Consider the following 20,000-nt stretch of genomic DNA (forward strand, 5'->3'; position numbering starts at 1 on the left):
GAAGTTCATTATTAACGTTAGTTTAAGCCTTGTCTCAAATTCCTCGCAGCATTCCTATCGAGCTCAATGAATGCCTGCTAATAAAAGTTGTTCCAAATTGATAAGGCCATGATCGTGTGTATCGTAATCTCAAGCTATTATAGACACATAATACTTTAAAAGAGGATAATTTCAAACCTCGGCGGTATACGGTCTTATCTCTTTCTCGTCGATTTACTAAGAGGTTTCTATTTTCCTTTTGTATTATCTTTTATATTGTGGAAAAAAAAGGGGGAGGATGTGAATATGATACGGGGTTATAAATCAAGGCCTTAAATGTTATATTGTGTTAAAGAAAAATAGCATTATGATTATGGGACAATGTATTGTTTTTAAAGGCTCAACCGTCATAGCCCCCCTACCCCCGGATGTAGACATATATGCAGATCTGACATACGAACCCACTTATGGGCCTAGCTTAACATTGTTGTAATGGGCAATGTTTTGCGTCATATTTTGAGATTTCTAAACAATTCTCAACAATGAGCCCATAAGAATTTGGGTTATCTGCTCCCCCCCCCCCCCCCCCCCCCCCCCCATTTTTTTCTCTGGAGCTCTCCCATACATATATTTTTTTTTTTAGAAAACAACTTGCTCTCCACTAAGGATTACCTACTAGTTGTGCATAACCAATTGACATTATGTGTACTAAATCCCCCATTCTCTCTCTCTCCATATTTGTTTTCTGTATGTTGGAAGTAACACCCTCCAACAAACTATAATTACTTAGGGGAAAAAAAAACAACAACTAATTATCCCAATAATTCAGAACAAGGACACCAAACTATAAAACATATGACAATGTTATTCAGATGGGTAGAAGAGATAGCGGCTGTTGTCGAGTTTATTGGTTATATTCCCCCACCCTCAGACTCGAGAGTAATTTACCTAACCCACTGTACTGCTGTGCTAACAGGTTATTCTCGAGCAAGCACGATACTTTCCCCCCCCCCCCCTCCTCTCCCCACCCCTAAATACAAATATATGAACATTTATATAGAGAGCATTTCCACGGATTTACAATGCTCAGTGCGCTTCAAATTTTTCAATCTATTCCCACAGCAGATCATATAGACCATATTTCCATTTCATACAGTGCAAGTCCTTTTTGAACTAACACTTACCATATCCGTCACTGTCTATAGCTAGGTACTCATTCACACCTGGGTTGAGTGGGGTAATGTATGTTAACTGCCTTACCCAGGGGCACGTAAGGACCAGGATGTTCCACAATCACTGTCACTCACCCAGCCACTGAACATGTTTAACATTGCTAGACTTTGGTAACAAGACGAGACATCGTATCGCTGTGCCGAGCCTCCATCTTCTAATCCGAATAATCTTACTTTGTGTCATCAGGAGAGGGAAAGGGAGTTGGATGCCGGTAAGGGGGGGGGGGGGGGGGGGGTGGTATAAATTTAAAATGTTATTCTAGATTTTCTATAAATGTTTACATGCCATGGCATCACCATTCACGAGTTTTGTTTCATTTTGTTTTTTTAAAAGGGTTTTACGGCGCTTGCAACACATTTAGATTATATCAGTGCCAGTAAAAAAGGAAGAAAATGGGACATTAAAAAGTTCTAGAATTACAATTAAACCACCCAAGAGAAAGTAAGACAAAGGGGAACTGGGAACAAATAGGGATCAGATGTAGAATCCAAGAGCATACCATCAATGTACTTAGTTTGAGATCACCTATAAGTCTCATCCGGACACAAGCACACGATCCAACAAAGAGGAATACACTCAAATGCTTACAATAGACATTCAAAATAACAAATTGAATAATACATAACAGAGAGATGATTTACACGGGAAAAAATATCATCTCTCAAAACAATAACTATGCATTTGACTGTTTCCCTCCCAGCTATGACTCCGGCCAGGACCAGGACAAAACCAAGTAATCTCATTCCAAGACAAAGACAGAAAGCATGTTGGGAAATAGATATAAGGGGATAGAAGACACAGTATGTTCCCCCCTGCCCACTATGGGAGGTCAGAAACCCCACCCAGCATTCACGAGTTACTGTTCAAGTATTGAAATTGAAATAAAATGAACAAGTCAGTTAAATTAATATTTTATAGTAAGCCTTTATTCACCGTTTTGGCAAATTCCTATTCATTGTTGCAAAAAATACTATCTAATGGTAATACTCTAATAATTTAATAACAAAAATATTTCAAGGCAAACAAAGCATATCATATTGGAAATGGATATTGATTATCATCATACTATGTAATTGATTGATTCTTGGATACATTAATATTAGTATGGTGTAAAATTGGCTTGAAACTTATAGGATTTGAATTATATATGAGAGAGAACAGCTCCCACATGAATATATTCAACATTTGATTCTAATAAATAAATAAAAATAATTCCCTTTATTCATCCCCCGGAGAAATTTATATTTAGGGTCAATTCCAAGGTAAGACTGGAATAGCTCATACGTCAGTCGCAGTGCATTGCCGCAAAGTGAGCCAGAGCATCGTTACTTGCTCAAGACCAAATAGTTGATAGACATTATTAATACTGGATTATCAATGTAAATTGTAAAGAAACAAAACACGAATCTTCAACGTGTTGTTATATTCCAAATTCTTCTTTGTCCATACTTGAACAGTATTCATTTAATTAAAGTTGAAAAAAAAAATCTAATTAAGATAAGCTAAAAAAAAAAATAATTGGAGACATGCCTTGTTTTAATTAAAACAAAACAAAAAAAATAATAATAAAATAGGCAATCAACCTTTCCGGTTGTAAACTAAAATATATTCTACTTTGTTTCTCTATAATAAGCTGAGGAAGATGAAACAAGAATGTTTATATTTGAGATATATGGTAGCCTTCAAGTTGCCCAATAAAATAGTCAGAAATCAGATGTCATTTCTACTTCTTGCTAGATCATGCCTTACAACATGTTGACTCCATAAATACCCCATAGTCCATCTCAATAAGAAACTAAAGGGCAAACCTATATCGAATATATCACAGCAAAGGCAAGTAGGATGCTGGGGTTTCTCAAAAGACACAATTTTTCCAATAGAGACAACAATGTTATCAACCAGGCACTCATTTTACACCTGAGTATGGTGAGATAATGTGAGCCTTTTCAAAGGACTCAACTATGTACCGCTCAGGGCAGAACTTGAACCCTGGACTTTCTGATCGGAAGGCGAGTGTCATACTGCAAGACCACATAGCCTTATGTGATTTATTATAGAAAATTCACCCGGAATATGTTAAAACTTAATTGTTCTATTTTGTTCTTAAGGGTTAATGCGACACATTTAGGTCATTTCAGTGCTAGTAAAATGGAAGAAAATGGGATAATCAAAGATTCTAATTCTAGATTTACAATTTGAAAGCACACGAGAAAAAGTAAGACAAGAGGGAATGATTCAAATAGGGAACCGATGAAAATTCTAAGAGCACACAATCAGTGTACAAAGTTTGAGATCACCTAAAAGTCTCATCTAGACACAAACACAGGATCCCACTAAGAGAAATACACTCAAATGTTTACAACCCAAAACTAACACTATACATTTGACTGTTTCCTTCATCCAAGGACTCTGGCACGGGCCAGGACAAAACCAAGTACAGTGCACTCTCCCGATAACGACCTCTCCGAATAACGACATTCTCCCGATAACGACATTGGCCCCCGGTCCCGATTTTTTTACTATATGTTATTAGTAATAAAACTCTCTAAATAATGACATACTTTTTAGACCACTCTCCGGATAACGACATTGAGTTAGCAATAATCGGCTGTGACTTTGCTAGATACAAAAATAAAAATAGCTAAAATGTTGTTTCCGGTAAGTTTCATTTCATTCTCTGAGATGAAGCTGCCCCTCTTGTCACGGGTAGTGACGCAAATTCGGCACTACAAACTCTCAGACGGTTTGCACTGCAACATAAGGATGGTGCATCTATTTTTGACTTGTTGCATCAGATGGAAGATAAAGTCGGCCCTATGATTTACAGCAACAAGCGACAGACCGGGATTATGGATTTCTTCTCTAAATCGAAATCCGACAGTTAGTTTTAAAAAAAACAAAAAAAAAACAAAACAACAACAACAAAAAAAAAAAAAACAAAAAAAAAACATTTTTAATGTGGCCATGTGTTCAGTTGTATTATTAAATACAGCTGCACTCATGCCGGTCCCAAGCCCGGATAAACAACAGAGGGAAAATGACACACAAAAAACAACAACAACAACAACAAAAACAAACAAACAAACAAAAAACAACAAAACTACACACACACTTCGTGTATTTTACATGTTTGGAAAGTCCGATCACTGATCACCCACTATGGTTGGTACATTAATGTACATTCTACGGTCTAACCACACCCCTTTTTCCGCCATCTTGAAATTTTCCGAATAACAACATGTTCCCGATAACGACATGCACCTCTGGTCCCGAGCCATGTCGTTATCGGGAGAGTGCACTGTAATCACATTCCAAGACAAAACAGAAGTAAGCAATTCAGAAAATCCATATAGGGGGGATAGAAGACACGGCAAGTGACCTCCTGCCCACCATGGGTTAAAGCTTAATTTTAGCTTAGAATATAAATGATCTAAAAAAAAAACAAAACCCAAAAATAAAAATCCAAACAACTACAAACAAACAAATGATAAAGCTCTACAAACTTTGGTCCTGAATGACCACTGGTGTGTCAATCTCGTTTCAAATTTTGTTGTTTGTTTTAAAAATATTTTTAGAGGTTTTGCAGCGATTGCGACACTCATTGTTCATTTCATCACCATTTAAAAGGAAAATGATAGAGAAAAGGATGTAGATCTGAATTTAAAAGCACCAAAGAAAAAGAGGTCTAGTTCAAATAGGGAAACAGAGGATTCCATGACAAATCCATCAATGTGCCTATTCTGATATATACCAAAAAGATATTTATAGTGAGATCAATATATCACAATTGTTAACATGTTTTTTTTAAAGGGTTTTACGGCGCTTGCAACACATTAAGGTCATATCAGAGCCAGTAAAAAGGAAGAAAATGGGATAGTAAAAAGTTCTAGAATTGCAATAAAGCATCCAAGAAAAGGGAAGACAAAGGGGAATTGGTTCAAATAAGAAACAGGTGTAGATTCCAAAAGCACTCTATCAAAGTACTTAGTTTGAGATCACTAAAAGTCTCACCCAGACACAAGCACATGTCCCCGCTAAGAGGAACACACTCAAATGTTTTACAAATCAAAATATATAATATAAAGAAAGCATAATACAGTGCATAACAGAGAGATGATTTACAATGAAAAAAATATCATCTCCCAAAACTAACTATACATTCGACTGTTTCCCTCTCAGCCAGGGCATCTGGCCAGGACCAGGACAAAACCAAGTAATCTCATTCCAAGACTAAGACAGAAAGAATGTTGGAAAACAGATATAAGGGGATAGAAGACACAGTATGTACCCCCCCTGCCCACTATGGGAGGTTAGGAACCCCACCCATCATATCTGTGAATTTCTGTCATACAAATAAACAATTTAACAAATTGAAAGCTCCTTGTATTTATAATTTCAGCCAAGAGATGATAAAAGGATGGACAGTGAATTATCAGTCAATCTTTCAGTATATTCAACAAGTTAGTTTTACAGCAACAGTAAATTAAAATAATCTTGACACACATTCTTTGGATTGTATTTATTATAAAGCTTCAATTACATACAATAACAAACAGTGCATTCGAAGTCTTTTAAAAATATAAATAAACATATCATATATGCAATGTATGCAATATGTAGTGCTGCTCGAATAAATAAATAACAATGTGAAATTGAATGTAAGCTTCAATATAATATACGAAAACAGATAAAATGGATGTTTCGTTGTTTTGAAGGGTTCTACGGTGCTTGCAACACTAATATTAAGGTCATATCAGCGCCAGTAAAAAGGAAGAAAATGGGAAAGTAAAAACTTCTAGAAATACACTTAAAGCACCCAAGAAAAGGGAAGAGAAAAGTGGAATTGGCTCAAATAGGCAACAGATGTAGATTCCAAGAGCACATTATCAAAGTACTTAGTTGGAGATCACCTAAAAGTCTCATCCAGACACAAGCATAGGTCCCAGCTAAGACTAAGAGGAATACACTCAAATGTTTACAAATCATATATGTTTGTTTGTTTTTAATGGTTTTACGGCGCTTGCAACACATTAAGGTCATATCAGCGCCAGTAAAAAGGAAGAAAATGGGATAGTAAAAAGTTCTAGAATTACAATTAAAGCACAAAAGAAAAGGTGAGACAAAGAGGAATTGGTTCAAATAGGGAACAGATGTAGATTCCAAGAGCACACCGTCAAAGTACTTAGTTTGAGATCACCTAAAAGTCTCATCCAGACACAAGCACAGGTCCCACCTAAGAGGAATACACTCAAATGTTTACAAATCGTATAATATAATAAGTAAACTAAACATAATACAATGCATGATTTACAAGGAGAAAAATATCATCTCCCAAAACTATAACTATACATTCGACTGTTTCCCTCCAAGCCAAGGCCTTGTCAGGACAAAACCAAGTAATTTCATTCCAAGACAACGACAGGAAACAATTGGAAAACGGGTATGGGGGGATAGAAGACACAGCATGTACCTCCTTGCCCACTATGGGAGGTCAGGATCCCCACCCAGTAGGTCATATCAATGCCACTGAAAAGGGAGATTATGGGATAGTAAAAAGTTATAGAATTAAAGCTTCCAAGAAAAGGAAAGACAACGGGGAATGGTACAAATAGGGCATTGGTGTAGATTCCAAGAGCATACCATCAATGTACTTAGTTTGAGATCACCTTAAAGTCTCATCCAGACACGAGCATAGGTCCTCGCTAAGAGGAATACACTCAAATGCTTAAATTTAAATTCAAAACAACAAAATAGATAAAACATAACACACAAAGAGATGATTTATAATGAAAAAAATATCATCTCCCAAAACTAACTATACATTTGACTGTTTCCTTCTCGGTCAGGGTATCCGACCAGGGCAGACCAAAACCAAGTAATCTCATTCCAAGACAAAGACAGAAAGCAAGTTGGAAAACAGATATAGGGGGATAGAAGACACAGTAAGTACCTCCCTGCCCACTATGGGAGGTCAGGAACCCCACCCAGATAGATATTAATATAAGGTGCGCAATTAATGAAGTTAAAAGAGGGGAGGAACTGTGTAATGCAGTATAGAAAGTGAAATATAATAACGTGTAGACTATTCTTGGAAAATAAATACAATGGAATTGGAAATAAATACAAAATATAAGGAATGTAGGTATAACTATAATCATTAGTGGCAGTAGCAGCAGCAGAAGCAACAATAGTACTTTTAATAGTAGTAGAAGTAGTAGTATGGATAAAGCGTGGGACATACGACACGCATTCACCTGCACAAATTGTAATCAAATTTACATTATAATCTGCAAATGTTGCCACAAGACATACATGGGAGAAATTTGCAAGAGATTCAGCGACAGGTTTACCTAATTGAAGCTTACATTCAATTTTACATTGTTATTCATATATGCAATACGAGAAGAATACAGACTAGAATCATCAAATTGTTATATGGAAATAAAAACTTTGAACACAATATTTATTAAATCCTATTCACAACAAAGATTTAAATTTCAATGACATTTCCCAACACCAAAATAAATTTTAAAAGTATTACGACAAAAATTTAATTATAATCTACGTTTTCTCCAATCTTCTGCTCTAGAAGCAGTGAGGATAATGGCTGAATCAGTTTAATTTCACAATTGACCATCTGATAAAATAAGATGAATAGACAAATTTTGTCATGGCAAAATATCTCCAACCCATCATCTTTATGATGGGAACACAATATAATACAATGGAAACTCTCAATAATAACACCCACTTAATAACAACATAGCGTCCCGGTGCTATGTATTGTACAACACACATTTTAGTACAAACCCTGTTTAGCCACATCGATATAGCACAGTGGACAATGGAAATCGACACTATTTTTTTGACAAATGTGATGCTTTACTCGGTCCTTATGATTAATAATAATACGGCTATAAACTATAGAGGGAAAATGGCATAGTTTGAGCCCTAATTCCAATTAGAACAATGATACAAATGCATCAATGGTTTAAAGCATAACTTGTAAGCTCTTTGACATCAGGGGTAATAAACTTTCTAATGTGGATGTGACATGACTAATCATAATCAGTGGTCTGCACTTTGCATCAAAGTCTAATCATGATCCCTTTTTCCCGCATATTGGAAGCTTCCCAATAACCCTGGATAACGACATAATTTCCCCGGTCCTGATGATGTCGTTATTCAGGGGGTCAATGTAATTGAATTAAAAAAAAAAAAATTCCTTGCCATAGGATCAACTCAATAAAGAGTAGCCAGACTCAATGAACTGAAGATATATTTCAGTAATACTTAAGTCACACCTGATGTCAAAATAAGACCAGTGACCCATCGCTGACAAGACCATGCATAATCTTTTATTTTCAGTGAGCAAAACCCCTAGATATAGTCTAATAATAACAGTTATATTTAAGAATGTAATGGTTATACATTATCAAGTATGAGTTTTTTCTCTTACTTTCACAATTTCATTTTTACAGCAATTTTTCATTTAAATAAAATCAAAATGTATTCAAATTAAAAAAAAAATGAATTATAAGAATGTCTTCAATAAAATCCAAGACAAAAGTACCTCTGTTACATTCGCCTTCAATTATAAAATTGAAGTAAAAATTTTAAAAGGAATTCATAAAAGAGTGCCTGACTATTAAAATTAAATTATGGGAAGATTAATGGCACATCATGATATATTGGGCAATAAATACAACCAGCTAGCACCACCAACAGAACAAAAAAACACAAACAAGAAAATAAAACAACATAAAAAAGCCAAAAACAAAAACCAAAAACTAAACAAAACCCCCCCAAAAAACCCAATCCCCCAATGCATTAACAAGCAAAAACAAATTAAGAAACGAATGAAAGCACTAAAATAAACAATCAAATCGTTAAATCTAGAATGAATTTTGATATAAAAGATAAATAGAAAAAACCCCCCAGAAAAACAAAACAAAACAAATAAATAATTAAGTAATAACAGATCTGCATTATACAAAATATGATTATATAAACTATCCTAATTTATTTCTTCCCATTATATTTCAGGTTACTATTCTTTTTGCTTAAAGATAAACGCATTAGTCATAATGAGTGTACTGCTGTGCTGGCAGATAACCGGATAAACAGCGATGAACATTGGGCCATATTTCATTGCTATATTTGCCTGCAAACTCTTCCACCATGCCTTTATTTCTGAAAATTAGATTGGAAAATGAACAAACATTATTGGGAGAGAAAAAAGATTTAGATAAATGTTGCTTACCACAATAAAAAAAAACAAAAAAAACCCCTAACGAAACACAATCCTTTTCATACAGCCATGCAAGATGGTATCGCATAAGCATTATGCCCATGTATTCCAAGAATTTGCATAACCAATCCATCAAATTTACTCACAATGTCAACAGTAACATAATTGTGCCCATGGCAAAAAAACAAAACAAAAACACATCAAAATAAAAACAAAGAAAAATATCAAATCTAATGTCCACAATGTGGCTAACGCTTTTGATTAATTAAGAACTTGCATCCTGAATTGGTTTATATATATATATATATATATATATATATATATATATATATATATATATATATATATATATATATATATATAATATATATATATATGAAAGGATTGAAACAGACTATACTCATCTTTGAACGCACTATCCCTTGATACCAAAAAAAAAAAAAAAAAAAAAAAAAAAAAAGACAAAAGAAAAAATGCCGAGTGCGTAAAAATTGATTGTCATGTAATCATAACTATGGTTTCTTATCTATACTCATGAAAATGCATTCGCAGCATTTTTATTCCAGGTACTTTAGAATTCCCAGCTTTTCCTATATCTTAAATTAGAGATTCTTGGACTTGCAAAACATTAGTAAATTTGAGTAGATTTAGCTTTGTGATAGTCAAGCTTGTATGCGTCTATTAAAGAGGATGCGTGTATGATTCAGACAGCCATTATGCATTAATCAAATGTTTCCACTGTGCCCTGTAAATGTTGTGGTAAACAATCACTGACTTTCACATTAAAAAAAAAAGGAATATAAGTTAAGATTCTGAAGGCTAGTATTTTATCCAGCATATAAAAAGATTCATACCTGTAAAAGCTAAGGACTGGATGGGTCAGTCGTCTGTAATGTTCTAACCTGGCCTTGACTGTCTCTTCTTTGTCATCATCTCTTTGAACAAGGGGTTCCCCTGTTTCATCATCTTTGCCCTTGAATTGAAAGGAGAAAATAAAATCAGCACTAAATCTAAAAAAAAAGAAAAAAAGTTATTATAGTGATAGCTTAATTTCTAGAACACTAAACTCACAAACAAAGGGACAGTCATCAATTCTAGGATCAGAGGAAGTTATTTTCTGACCACTCAATCCACACAGAAGTGATTGGGTAGCTCAGATCTGGTGGAAAGTACTTTGTGATAAACATCCTATCCAAAGGGTGGCCAGCAATTACTAATGCTGCAGAAACCAGAGTTAACTCTGGCTCCAAGGGCCTAATGGCTCTAAAGATTGGTATAATCAAAGCAGCTTAATTGGATCATTTGAATCAAGTGCATACCTGCCTACTTGAAAATTTCAAAAATCAGTAACTAACACTAACAACAAAATTTATCAGTAATAAACGGTACAGGAATACTAAACAAACAAAAATGCTTTATACAAGAGCGTATCAAAGTTTTGTTGAGGCATGCAAGTGATCTTTTTGCTTTTGTTAGCAGCCAGCAATACATTAGTGACTGACTTATAATGAGCGTGGAACTGAGTGGTCTTAACACTGAAGTAACTTTTAAAAATAATTATTGTAAGTCTGTAATTGTCACCAAATTTCTATAACAATAGACACCCAGTGGAAGGGAACATATCTATGCCGCTCGGCCAGTTGTCCAAATGTAAACAATGGCAGTTAGTGTTAAACTCATCATCATATCTTGTCGCGCCAGTGAGTCAGCCAGTCCCGGGCAGTCTGGTTGCATTCCCTCAGGTCAGCATTGGTGCAGTGAGGTCCCAGCGAGCATTCGGACAGGATGTGGTCCATGGTCTGTCTGGGGTGACCGCATGGTTTTAAACTAAGCAAACTACACTCTTTTACAGCATGGCTCAGTTGTACAGTCTTTGCTCTGTATCCGAAAGGTACAGAGTTCAAACACCCGCTGTGCTGTATGGCCTTGATCAAGCCACTTCGCACTAGCTCTGCGGCTGATGCCTGGGTTATTCCAGTCTACCCCTGGAATAGACAAATTTCCCCTATGGGATGAATTTTATTATTTTAAAATTATTTATTCACAATCACCATCGATGGTCTGCGTTTTATTAAAATTCTCACTAGTTTTACACCCCTGATCAATCGCATCATCACAGTAAACTATGTGTAACCTTTAACATTTATAATCTAAGTGAGCAAATCTAATGAGAACTAATCTAAGACATTCGAAAATTAATTGGATCATGGGAAAAAAAAAGGCTACGCAGTCATAAAGCAAAATGGGGGAACAACAGATCAAATCAATGTTTGAGAAATACATCAAAATCTTTGATATATGGCAAATTTGAGGTCACTGCTGTTTATTTCTTCATAAAATCGGATCACTTAGTTATACTGCTGGAACCCAGCAAGTGACAGACAACAGCAGCTGCATGCTGTAAATATGGCTACCTGGACGGAGATTCCCCTTTTTGAGGGTTAAGACGCAAAGTATTGCATTTTCGTGATGTAATATAACACCACATCTAGATGACCACTTACATTACAATTATATTAACTTATGAAACAGACAGTACTACTTTCACTTGTTATGTTGGTTCTTTTTTTGTTTTATTGTGATTATTCTGATAGGTTTTATAAGCAATTTAAAATCCCTACTATTTTAAAATATTTTTGTTGTTGTGCGGACAATAAAAAATTCAAATCTTTAAAATCAGTATCAGACGTTGGATTCCGAAACTAATTCATGCTTTGTCCAGTCTTAATATTATTACACAAAGTAAAACATTCATTTTCTGATTCTACACATTTTAACTACGTTTTTAATGGTCATAAATGTAATGGGCTGAACATCAGGTATGTTCTCTTCATTTGTATTTTGTATTGTATTTAAAAGATATGGAGATAAGTGGATTAAACAATTTAACACACTCCTAAAGAACATATAAAGCAATATATTGTGTGTGTAGGTTTTACTTCACTATTCCAAATAGAAACAAAACCATCATCATTACAACAAACAACAACACCACCACAGTGGCGTAGTAGATACAAGCAATGAATATGGTAGAAAAAGGCATCCCCCCCCCCCCCCCTCTCTCTCACATACACACACACACATACATCCTGCATATACACACATACAAACGTAAGAGACAGGCTAAGAGAAATGCATCACATTCACACTACACCTAATTCATATCACTGACAACAACGATATAACATCAACAGTTCGTAAAGATAGTATTCCACAAAGGCAAGTTTGACTGGGGAAAATAAGAAGAGGGGGAGTGGGGGGGGGGGGGAGTACTCAAACACAGCCAAGATAGAGAATATAATAGTGACACCTCCTAGGAATTAACAGATATTCAGACATTATTCTCAATATTCACAGTGTACAAGTAGTGCAGCTGGTGAATAAAACCTTCCCACACCAATCAACAGAGACATGAATGAAACAAACCCATTCATTTCATATTTCTTAAATCAGTAACAGATGTGTCTTTAAGAACTATTATTGTAGGGCTACTTGCAGAGAGAGAGAGAGAGAGAGTGTGTGTGTATATATATACATTCCTGTACAACAATAAGTATGACTTCTTCACTCCTTTACCATATTCGTGGGAACATTTAATGATAAAACTGTAGAATTGGTGTAGTAAAGTGTTCCATGGACAGTGGGGAGTCCAGGAAATGATTACGACATTGTTTACATTGTGTAACTGGTCCAAATTCATCACCCACGATAGCCTAGACATCTCATAGACTGCTAGATATTCCCAGTGAAATTTGATACCCCACCCCTACACTTGTTACATATTTGTTGAACTGAATTAACATTAGTGCAACAGAAAGTAGACGGTTTGTACTATGTACTATTGTGAATAATAATAAACTGCAACGTCTGATTGTTTTTGTAGGGATTCCAGAAACATTTGATTTAAATGATAAATGTAGTTAAAATGTGAGTCTACTTTGCTGTCTTCCTGAGAAAGAAATATACTGATGATATCTATGATATTTAGTCCACTGTATAAGGGGGATTTCAATCTATAACATGAGTGATATAGATTTACATTTAAGACAGTTGTCGCTTGGCTATGCCATTATTTATCAGACCAATAAGACTACTCGCTTCACTGACTGCAGGCACGTGCCATACCAGAGTGCAGATAAAGAGGTGGAGAGTAGTGACCTCTTGACCTAGCATCTCAACTAAGTGATCCGCTGGTAAACCACTGTGAGGTGCGCCTATTAAAACAATTGTCAAATTAATACTTCTCTATATATTTCACTGAAAATTTGTGTAAATAATGTTAAATAAATTGAGCAGATTTTGAAGAAATTTCAGACTTGCATCATGGTCTGGCAGTTACAGGTTTCTAAACTTTTCTGGGGTTTTTTTTCTTTCTTGCATCCGGATAATGTTGTCTCTGTCTAAAAACATTGTACAGGTGCCTTTGAAGACTGCATAGTAATGTTTTATTGAATATAAATACCCATAATTAGAAATCTATAATGCAATTTTTCATTTAATGATTAAAAAGCAACATTTGAGTTTAACTTTTTTGCAAAATAATAATTTTCTCACTGGTTCCTTCGGGGGACTAAATTCTGTATGGTAGATTCTTCCACTTGCAGGGTGGATCCATCTGCCCTTTATGCGATCAATAATTGTATCAAAAGGAACTCGCAAATTGATGACCAGGTCAAGAGGTTCATTACGAAGTAGAGCTTCAGCTTGTTTCACAGTTCGAGGATAGCCTGAAACCATATTGAAATAAACATAAGTTAACTCAATTGATCTAATTTTCAGATATAATATCACCAAGGGACAGATTTTTTTTAAAAACTGGCAATCATGGTTCACAAAATAATACATTTCATTATTAATTATTTGATTTACAAATTACCATGGCATAAATCAGTAATTTCATACAATGGAAACAAAGGTTTATCTGTGATGAGACATAATAACCTGGTAAATCATTTAAAATAAATGCTGCAGGATTACAACTTTTGTTATGATGATTGACAGATCTACTCATGTTACCAGGTGTATGGGAATAAAGATTTTTGCAGTAATGATTGTGAATATTCTGGTGGTGGTGGTTGTAATGATAAGGTTGCGGTGGTGAAAATTTAATGGAGACAGTAGAGACAATAAGGCTGTGCATGTGATTGTGATAAAGGAGGTGAAGGATGGTAATAATCACTGTTTACCTTTAAAAAATTGACTCTTTTTACTGTTACTGTATAAATAAATCATAAGCATACAAAGCCCATAAACTAATTTTTAAAAATCACCATCGCCACCATGATCACTCACAGTAGTAAATGATTCATTTGAGTTTTGTTCGTCTACAGTTGTATGATTATGCTGGTTTTGATTTGTGGCAAATTGCCTAAAATAAACTTTGAATTGTATTTATTTTCCACTGACTATTTATGCATTGAACACGGTCTTTTTCACCTATATAATCAAAGAGAAACAGTGATTAAACTGTAGCAATGACTATCCCCCACAAATCTTTGGGCTCTTTCTCGCTCACGAAGTGCCCAAATTCGTGACAAAATATGAGACAAAGCCGTTTCGTATATGCTATTTTAAAAAATTAATTACGACGCTGTTTATCGATGAATATGACTGAAAGTTGGCACACAGTTAGAAAAAAGGTCATTTTAGATTACGTCAAGCGACAAAACTCGTGCGATTACCAGAAGACAGTTAAAAATAGATTTTTACTCTTTGGAGTAAAATATTTCTAAAACTACCGGGCGTGGAGGTTTTGTCGCTGACAAGGTAATACACGAGCATTTCTTCTTTTTGGTTGTAAAATTTCATATGAATATGACAAGTACTTTTCCCGTATTTTACAAAACACCATCCTAATTTGCTCTTTATTCATAAAAGACAGAAAGCCATTTTGCCCCATACAGACCGAATCACGATACGAGTTCAAAACGATTTGGCACCAAACTGAGCGGCTGAGCGGGTCGTGGCAAAGCGCTTTCTGATTGGTTGACCTCGTTTTAAAGTTCATGACTAGTCAAAATGTCTGCGCCGTCTCACTGGCAGAGGGGTGTTTATCGTCTGCCATTGCGTTTGGGTTCAATAAACAGCTGATAATTTGACTGTTTAATTTACAAGAATTTAAGAAATTATAATGTTAAAAGTTTTCGATTGCAATATGATCTACAGCATGGCTGTAATTATTGTGTTCCAAGTCACGTTCCACCAGTAACCTTTGTCCCCTTGTCCAATTTCTCTTTTCCTTCTATATTTCTTTCGTTTATGTACGCAATCTCTTCCCCCCCCCCCCCCCCTCTCTCTCTCTCTCTTTGTGTGTGTTATACTCATTTCTTAATATATTTCTGTGTGTGTGTGTGTGTGTGTTATACTCATTTCTCTCTCATTCTCTGTGTGTGTGTGTTATATACCATCCAGCTCTAAAATTATATAAGTTAGAACTCTTCTAATATTTTCATCATATTCTCTATCAAATTTGCCATATAATTGCCAAGTTTCAATCTTTTAATCCACTTATTACGCAAGATACAACCAAAGGTCGAAAAAAATGCCGAAAAAGCGTCCCATATTCTCGCGTTTTTTCCTCTTTGCGGGTCATCCAAATAAATGACACCTTTGAAACTGCATAACTTGTTTGTTTATGAATGGATTTTAAAATTCAAAGACATTTTTACTCAATGGAGATAGGGCTTTAATTTTAGACAAAAATTTTCCTCAAAAAGAGAAAAAAACATTTTTCATAGTCATTGCTATAAACTGACTCAATTCCAGAATCTCTAAATTTCAGTACAAGTACTATTCATTTCTTTTAAATAGGGTCCAAATCAATTCATAGGGCCTTTTCCAATGTCAAAAGAATATTTTTCTTACCATCAAGCATCCAACTGCAATTTCGCATTTTAGAAAGTTCATACATAATCATTCTTGTCATGATGTGGTCTGGAACAAGCTCACCAGAATCAATATATCTCTTGGCTGTCAGGCCATTCACTGGATTAATCAGGAAGAGAAATTTTATATATTTAGGATGGTTTTGTCAAATGCTACAACATGCTCAGTTGGAAGAGCTCTTGCTCCAATATCAAAGGAGCCCAGATCGATCCTGGGTGCAGCCGAGATTTTTTTCTGACCCCCCTGTGATTGGGTAGCTGGGTCTGTTAGATCTGGCAGAAAGTACTTTGCGATAGAATAGCGTCCTATCCAAAGGGTAGCAAGCAATTGCTATTGTCCATTTCACACTATAGAAACTGGGATAAACTCTGGCTCCATGGGTCTAACGGCTCTGAAGGACTACTATAAAGCTGTCTGATTGTCATTAAAGTGCAAAATTATAGCTCTTAGTCTCTATAAAATTTCTGGGAACATTTTTCTGTCTTTTGCCTAGGTAGTACAAAATTAGATTGTTTAAAGAAGAAGAACCCCCCCCCCCCCCCCCCCAACAAGGCATGTTTGAGCAACAAATGAAAAGGAAAACATCTATTTAAAAAATAGGAAAAAAAACCCCCAAAACAATGACATTTGAACCATTATTTATTGTTTCTAATGCCGCCAATTTATTTTGGAGTCAATGCGAACAAAGAGACGTCACTGGTAGTTCTGTGAATCACATAGCATAGTATTAGTATAGGTATCATCGATAACCTAAAAAAATTTAATAAAATGAAAAAAACCCCCAGAAAACAACAAAACAAATAAAAAATACCCAACCCAAAAGCAACAAAAACCCAAATTATTCTTATTATTACACTCGGACAAAATTTAGAAAATAGAACAGATTTCTAATAAAAAGAAAGCAAAACATTAACGTTAAAGTTAAAGAAAAAAAAGGGCGAGGTGGGAGTGGGGAGTGAAAGTTGCAAAGTAAATTGAAAATAAAAATCATTTTAAGCATTAAATAAATCCTCACCAGACTTCTCATGTATCTGTTTACGTAGCAAATCTCCACTTGCTAAATATTTCAGTTCAAAGTCATTTATTATTCTTGTGGCTATTGTGCCTTTCCCCGAGCCTGGGGCACCCATGATGACAGCACGGAATATTTTAGAAGCCATTTAAAAAAAATCAATTTCAAGATTCAAGCAGTTTTGATGAAGCTTTATGACCGTGTTTTAAATAATGTTGGGTGCATATATTTAAATGTTGCAATTAATATTTATAGAGTAGCTGCCTGACTAAAACGCACGCACACATTTGAGCAAGTCAACTTGACTTCTCGTTCTCTTGCCTAAGTCACAAAGTTGGAAGTTGAAGGATGAAATGAAAGAAAAGACACAGGTTGGCTAAAAACGAAAGGTCAAAGGTTTTCGTAATGTAAATATTGATTACTGCTTTAACTGTTATCTGAATCTCTGTGTCAATTGGAGATAAAAAATGTCAGATTGGCTCAAATTCAACAAACTTAAGTTTTCGTTTAAATTTTTACAACCACACTCATCGAATCCTTTTCATGCGTGGAGCCTATAATTTATGGATTCACACGAAGGCCAAGAAACGAAATCACTCAAAGATTCATTTACCCTTTGTAAAGAAATGCCCATATGGTGGTTTCTTCATAACGTGGACTTTTAATAGCCTTTTCATTGATATCATGCAATACAAACTGTAGAGAGCTGGGACCATCAGGAATTAAATTGGTTTTCTACGATATGTAGGAGGTCAATATTATTAGATGAAATAACGCCAGGCATTCGAGGTATCAAATATATTTATGTTGATCACGATACATACCTACCTTTCCTCCCAAAAATTATATATTCATATCAAGCAAGATTCAAGCTGCATTCTTTCCTTGTTTTTTTTTTTTTTTTTTTTTTTTTGAATAACTTTCATTGTTGTAAGCAGTTGAAGTATCAGGGATTTAATAAAACAAATAACAAATATCATCCCTACGAATATGTATGCATTCTTGTATGAATGCTGCATTGTTCTTAAAAAACACGGTAGGCCTATGTGCAGTGTTAATTAACTAGCACATGCTGTGTTCTTTAAAAAATGGCATTATGTGTGTGTGTATGTATGTATGTATGTATGTATGTATGTATGTATGTATGTATGTATGTATGTATGTATGTATGTATGTATGTATGTATGTATGTATGTATGTATGTATGTATGTATGCATGTATATATGTATGTATATATGTATGTATGTATGTTTGTGTATATGTATGTATTGTGTACATATATGTGTATGTATTATATAGGTATGTATGTACATATTTTCGGCTATCATCAGTTTGACTGAGTCACTCGGAATATCTTTATTTTTAATATAAAGAAGTAGGATGAAAAAGCCCTTAACAGAATTGCTACTTTAGTAACGTGCACGTACTGTACTGTACAAAATTATAAACATACACCGCTGTCAATTTTTTGTTGATTAGAATATTTGCGGAACCCCTCCACCAAGCTTATTCACATCCCCTCCCCCTCTATCAAATTTGAGCCTATGAAAAGATATTCTCTATGTTGCCGCTGTCATTGTACCAGCATTATAGTTGATTGAACGCTAACCATTTTATACATCACATCTCGCGTTGCCTAAATTAGAAAAATGACAAAATTAGCCCCCCCCCCCCCTTTTCTATTGAAGTTTGCCTAAAATGCACACCGCCCTTTTTATTACTAACCCACTCCTTATATTTTTTATACACGAAAGTAGCTTTGGTTAAAAAAAAAAAGGGTGGGGAAAAAAAGTAAGCACATTTCCCCAGGTTTCTAGTTATAGAGAGGGCAATACATTATTTAGTTGAAATTATATAATATGACTGGCAGTTTTTGCAACTGGTTGTAAATATTGTCGAGAGGAACAGAAAATGGCGTCAGGTGGTGGAATAAGGGGGTACAATTCTGTATCTGTATTTACACCACTCACACAGTCTCAACCTCCACCTGACAATGTAAATAACTGTTTCATAGACATTTTGTTTTATTCGATTAAAATTTTCTTCGACTTTGTTACGCCACTGTCATTGATACCGTCTTCAGTTACCGTCCATCCAATCCAACTCCAACAACTACAACGACTGTGACTGTGATGACTGACTGTCATTGTCATTTCTGATTACTGTGACTGTGTGACTATTCTCAGACTCAAGACATGTCTGCCAATAATAATAATAATAAAGAAAGTGTATTATTGGCAGACAGTAGGACACTGTCTGCCAGTAATCATTTTTCTTTATTGGCAGACATGTCTGAGAATAATAATAATAACAGCCCCATCCAAATCCATGGCCATCATGTCATTGTCATCATGAATCATGGTCCATTGTTGATTTTGTTTTGTGACATTCATTGTCATTGTCATTGTGTTTTGTTAGTTTATATTTAAAGTTAAAGTTTAAAATTGGCCTGCTGATATTTGATTTATTTTTTGTTTGCTTTTATGAAAACTTTGTCTTTCAAATGGTTCATGATTTAATATATTTCACTCAAAACTTGGATGCAGCACCCTGCTCACTACTGGCTGTCATTATCCCCAGACACCTGTCTGGGGATAATGAAAATTCGTAACCAAATTTCGTTATTCCCAGACAGATAT

The 20,000-nt window shown here is 35.0% G+C and overlaps 2 protein-coding genes across 2 annotated transcripts in view; one reads left to right on the forward strand and one right to left on the reverse strand.

The window, feature by feature from the left end:
* Positions 1–2,116: 2,116 nt before the first annotated feature.
* Positions 2,117–17,752, reverse strand: LOC144962894 (GTP:AMP phosphotransferase AK3, mitochondrial-like). Its single transcript, XM_078896264.1, has 5 exons — positions 17,364–17,752; positions 16,328–16,447; positions 14,018–14,190; positions 10,318–10,436; positions 2,117–9,405 (listed from the first exon to the last, which is right to left on the reverse strand). The coding sequence occupies exons 1-5, from the start codon at positions 17,506–17,508 to the stop codon at positions 9,291–9,293; spliced, it is 672 nt and encodes a 223-aa protein (XP_078752390.1). The 5' UTR covers positions 17,509–17,752; the 3' UTR covers positions 2,117–9,290.
* Positions 17,753–19,242: 1,490 nt separating this feature from the next.
* Positions 19,243–20,000, forward strand: part of LOC144962893 (E3 ubiquitin-protein ligase TRIM23-like) — a 15,836-nt gene continuing 15,078 nt past the window's right edge. Inside the window, exon 1 of the mRNA XM_078896263.1 lies at positions 19,243–19,356. Within this exon, the coding sequence (XP_078752389.1) occupies positions 19,273–19,356 (84 nt within the window). The 5' untranslated portion in view covers positions 19,243–19,272. The remainder of the gene's footprint in view (positions 19,357–20,000) is intronic.

This window comes from Berghia stephanieae, chromosome 1 (assembly GCF_034508935.2).
Source record: "Berghia stephanieae isolate SIO BIC M18660-M18661 chromosome 1, UCSD_Bste_1.3, whole genome shotgun sequence".
NCBI classification, from domain to species: domain Eukaryota; kingdom Metazoa; phylum Mollusca; class Gastropoda; order Nudibranchia; family Aeolidiidae; genus Berghia; species Berghia stephanieae.

What these genes read in the sequence shown, in the direction of transcription:
- LOC144962894 (XM_078896264.1), bottom strand. Translation starts at nt 17,508, where the DNA reads ATGGCTTCTAAAATATTCCGTGCTGTCATCATGGGTGCCCCAGGCTCG. An exon ending in TTAGTCCCCCGAAGGAACCA is followed by an intron (nt 10,437 to 14,017) that starts GTGAGAAAATTA and finishes TTTCAATTCAAG; the next exon opens with GGCAAAGATGATGAAACAGG. An exon ending in CCAGTCCTTAGCTTTTACAG is followed by an intron (nt 9,406 to 10,317) that starts GTATGAATCTTT and finishes TCTAATTTTCAG; the next exon opens with AAATAAAGGCATGGTGGAAG.